Here is a 4205-nt window from a genome sequence, read left to right as displayed (position 1 = left end):
GACACATGAAATGGTACACTGTTTTGGGACAGTAGATGTCCACCCTATATAATATATATATATATATATATGGAGCTAATCAATATAAAAATTATGAGAATAATAGATCGGAGCCTTACAAACAATCATTGACAAATAAGATTAAAAGTTAGTTATTGGTCATATGATAGTCATGTGCATATATCTTTTAATCTTAACCATTCCATCAAAATCCAATGATCCATATTATGTATTCTTATTTCTCACAATAACGTATTGTTCTCATGTGACTAAGTGTAAAAAAATGTGACTCTTATAATTTCATCAAATCTCACGTTTATATAATACAGGCTAAGTGAAGAATATATATTTAGCTAGACCACTAACAATATATGAAAATTGAAAATATAATGTGAAAAAACAATATAGGTGATTACGAAGTCACTGTTGGATAACATAAGCTCAATTTTTTTTGACTCAGTAAATAAACTAAAGTAATTTAGTAAACAAAAATTGGAAGGATCTTATAGCTATTAAAAAGAGGTTTGTATTGATTAAAATCTAGTTTTTATAAGGCTAATTCAAGTAGCTTTTCAAAAGATAAAAGCTTTCAATAATTCATTGGTCAATTTTGTATTTTTAAAATTTATCAAATTACATTAATTACACTATACTAAAATACTGATTGTATATTAATTATACATAACTAAATAATCATAAATTAATAAATATTTTACCAAATTATGTATATGTATAATATGATTAAATAAATAATTAACAATAACTAACATTTTACCCCATCATGTATATGATTAAATAAATAATTATATAATTAATAATAGTTTTAGAAAATTATTAATATTTATTTATTTAGTTATCTACTTTCAATTAATAATTATAAAAAGCAAAACAAATAATAAATAAATAAATATTCTCTGTATTTTTTAATTATTTAACAAATTTCAATTACTATCTCGAACAACTCTAATTTAATAAAAATACACTTATTGCTAGAGACTTCTATCTATAAACTTGCAGTTATGTGCGGTCGGGATGCCCAAACCCCGAAGTCTATGCTCCAAAGAACGCACAGTACTCAGAGTCTTCCTATAAACGAAGAAAAAAATGTGTACAGGGTGTATCTATGCATTTTTCGTACGATATAATAATTAATAAGTGAAAAAGTAAAAGAAAATAAGAATATATATCATTGGTTAAGTGATGAGTATGAAATATTTCGCATCTAGAGTAAATAAATATATTTTACGTAGAAATGTGACAGGAGATAGTATTATTTAGAACTAGCAAACGACTATTTTAAATAATCTTTGTAGGTATGAAACAGTTGAAAAAATATATAAGATATTAAAGATAAAAAATCATTATGCCATTAAAATTATATATATATATATATATATATATATATATATATATGAAATATTAAAGTTATATGAGCAATTATTAACAAATTATGTATTCTATTTTTAATTTTTTTTTGGTATAACTAATAGTATCGTCTTACTTCGTGGATAAGGAACTAATATCTTTTGAGATGTGTGACTATTTCACAATAAGTGTCGCTCACAGAAATTGAACTTTTGACCTTTTGATATACTTGAGGATTCAGTAAGAAACCACTAGACAACTTTCTACATATGAAGTGATCAATATTATATGTGTAAGAAACAATAACACTCATTTCATTAAAGATAGTTGCATGACCTTACACCACTAGACAACTTTCTAAGTAGGTGAAGTGATTCATTAAACATTGTTAAATTTTGAGTAATACATTCAACAATACTCAATAAAGCAAATGCTATTGAACATATATTTTTCTATCACATTTAACCATCTTTGTTTCACTAAGCTGATTTCCTTCTCCCTATCATTTCATAACATTCTACACACGATCACTATTAGATGAGGATTATTAAATTCGAATTGGGTTTAGTTCGGTGTGTTTTGGACAATAGAGTTCTTAGCTTTTCCATTCTCAATTGGGTTTAGTTCAGTGTGTTTTGGACAATAGAGTTCTTAGCTTTTCCATTCTCAATTGGGTTTAGTTCAATGTGTTTTGATTTTTTTTAATCTTATTCCATATATCTCTTAATATTTTATAAAATAAAGACAAATTATATGTATTTTTTTTCCAAACTTACCATTATTTATTCAATACACACGTGAAATTGAAATCAAACTACTTTCAACTGATTGTTGTTTCATTTAGTTGATGAGGATAATTTTTCCCTGAGAAGATCTGGATGATGTTTCACATTAGTTTCATGGCATATATATATATAAACACTGAATATATGTTTGTCAATCAAAAGGAAAACTCAAACATCTTTATTTCATAGCATTGACTTCTTTTTTGCAATCATCATACAATGCATGGTGTCTCCAAAGGCATCAGTGCCAAAACCAAATAAAAAGAAAACAAAGTAAAATAAAAGTGTAACCATAGAGGAAAGGTTTCAACATTATTCACCACACGCAGCATCCACTTCATATGCATTAATTTGTGCCTGAAACGTAACTTCATTTTTTAAGAATAAACCAATAATAACATTATAGTTATGAATTTAAATGTTGAGTATTTTAATTTTATTATGAATAAACAAATCATAATAAAGTTTAAATGTTATAAATTGTGAATAGCTCATAGTTTAGCACAACCGTTTTGTAACGAATTATTTGCCAATATGACCATAATAAAAATGGTTCAATCCACGAAGCTATCACACATTATAGTTGCAAAAGTATAATTGTAATATGGTGGGCACAATATTGATTGAGAGATGAAACACTTTAATAACTTTCATGTATCGTATTTGATATGTATTTTATATCGATATTTTCTGATACTTTATCGATACATACTTATAGGGTGTTGAAATTATATTTTTGAAAAATAAATAATTTATATATCTAATACTTCAAGATATTCTTTAATAATCTTAAAATAATTTTCAATCACTTCATAGACACCTAAACTACCATGCGATAACATTTTAAGAGAGAAAAATATAACACAATCAATTAAGTACAAGAGAGAAACATAATATTCAATCTACCATGTGAACTCGTAGCTATAAAAAACAAAACATGTACATTGCATAGAGAATGAATAGAAAATGCATATGCATAATGCTAATCACCGATTAAACGTGATTGATAATGTTCCTATTTTTTAGTATTAAGTAAAAAATTCTTATGACAATATGAATTTCATTTTATATTTAGTGATGTCTAAGAAATATGTTATTTATTTGGAAATTCATAATAATAATTACATGTTTACTATGTTATATGAATTTTATGTGCATATTTTATGTGTATCCCAAACTTATTGTATCATGCATTTTTAAGAATATGCATATGTACTTATTGTATTTGATATACGTATCCATATCCGTGCTTCATAGATTTAGACTATATATAACTAATAATGTGTTAGTTAAGTAGTGTAAGATATCGCTATATCACCAAAAAAATCAAAAGTTAAATGTTCGATTCTTGAGAGCGACACTGTTGGAAGAGGCAACCACTCGAAAGGGATTAGTTCTTTATCCTTGAAGTGAAGGAATACCCTTATAATACCAAAAAAATTAGAGGTGTGTAAACGTAAGTAAAAAGAACTTATTGAGAAGCATATATACCACAATCAAGGGGTGGGAGTTGACACTGTGAAGGTAGTTGAGAAGCAATTCTAAGGGTATTGCAAAGACAGTCAGGGTTAACAGCTTGAAGTGCATCACAGCAACCAGCACTTGGTGCTCCTAGGGCACCAGGCACCACAAAGGGTGCACAAACATTGAGGTTGCTCAGCTGGGTCGTGCAAATGTTCTGTGCCATACCCATCTTGGTCCCTAGTGTCACAACCAAGAGTAGTAACACTGCAACATGAGATCTTAGGGAAAAGAGTGACTTGGGTACTGCCATGACTTTTCAAACAAATTGTTATTTGTTGAGTGTTTATTCTGGCTATGGTTCTTTCTTTGATATGAAATGTTTCAATATATAGTGAAGCTTTGGAAAGAAAATGTTGGTCCTTTTCATGAGTTACCTACCTATAGGATCAAGTTTACGAGTCACAACATTGGTGTTGGATGGCAGACTCTCCGGGACATGAGTTCAATCCTTCTATAACGTCTAATAAATGTTATAATCAATCATGTTATTTTTTTTGGGTACAAAAAAATCATTTTATTTCAACACACAAC

At 27.7% G+C, this 4205-nt stretch overlaps 1 protein-coding gene across 1 annotated transcript; it reads right to left on the bottom strand.

The window, feature by feature from the left end:
- LOC109354127 (protein 108-like) lies at positions 2302-3966 on the bottom strand. Its single transcript, XM_019596482.1, has 2 exons — positions 3642-3966; positions 2302-2507 (listed from the first exon to the last, which is right to left on the bottom strand). The coding sequence occupies exons 1-2, from the start codon at positions 3922-3924 to the stop codon at positions 2497-2499; spliced, it is 294 nt and encodes a 97-aa protein (XP_019452027.1). The 5' UTR covers positions 3925-3966; the 3' UTR covers positions 2302-2496.

Source organism: Lupinus angustifolius, chromosome LG08, assembly GCF_001865875.1.
Source record: "Lupinus angustifolius cultivar Tanjil chromosome LG08, LupAngTanjil_v1.0, whole genome shotgun sequence".
Classification (NCBI taxonomy): Eukaryota; Viridiplantae; Streptophyta; class Magnoliopsida; order Fabales; family Fabaceae; genus Lupinus; species Lupinus angustifolius.
This window is presented reverse-complemented; position numbering and strand designations above follow the sequence as displayed.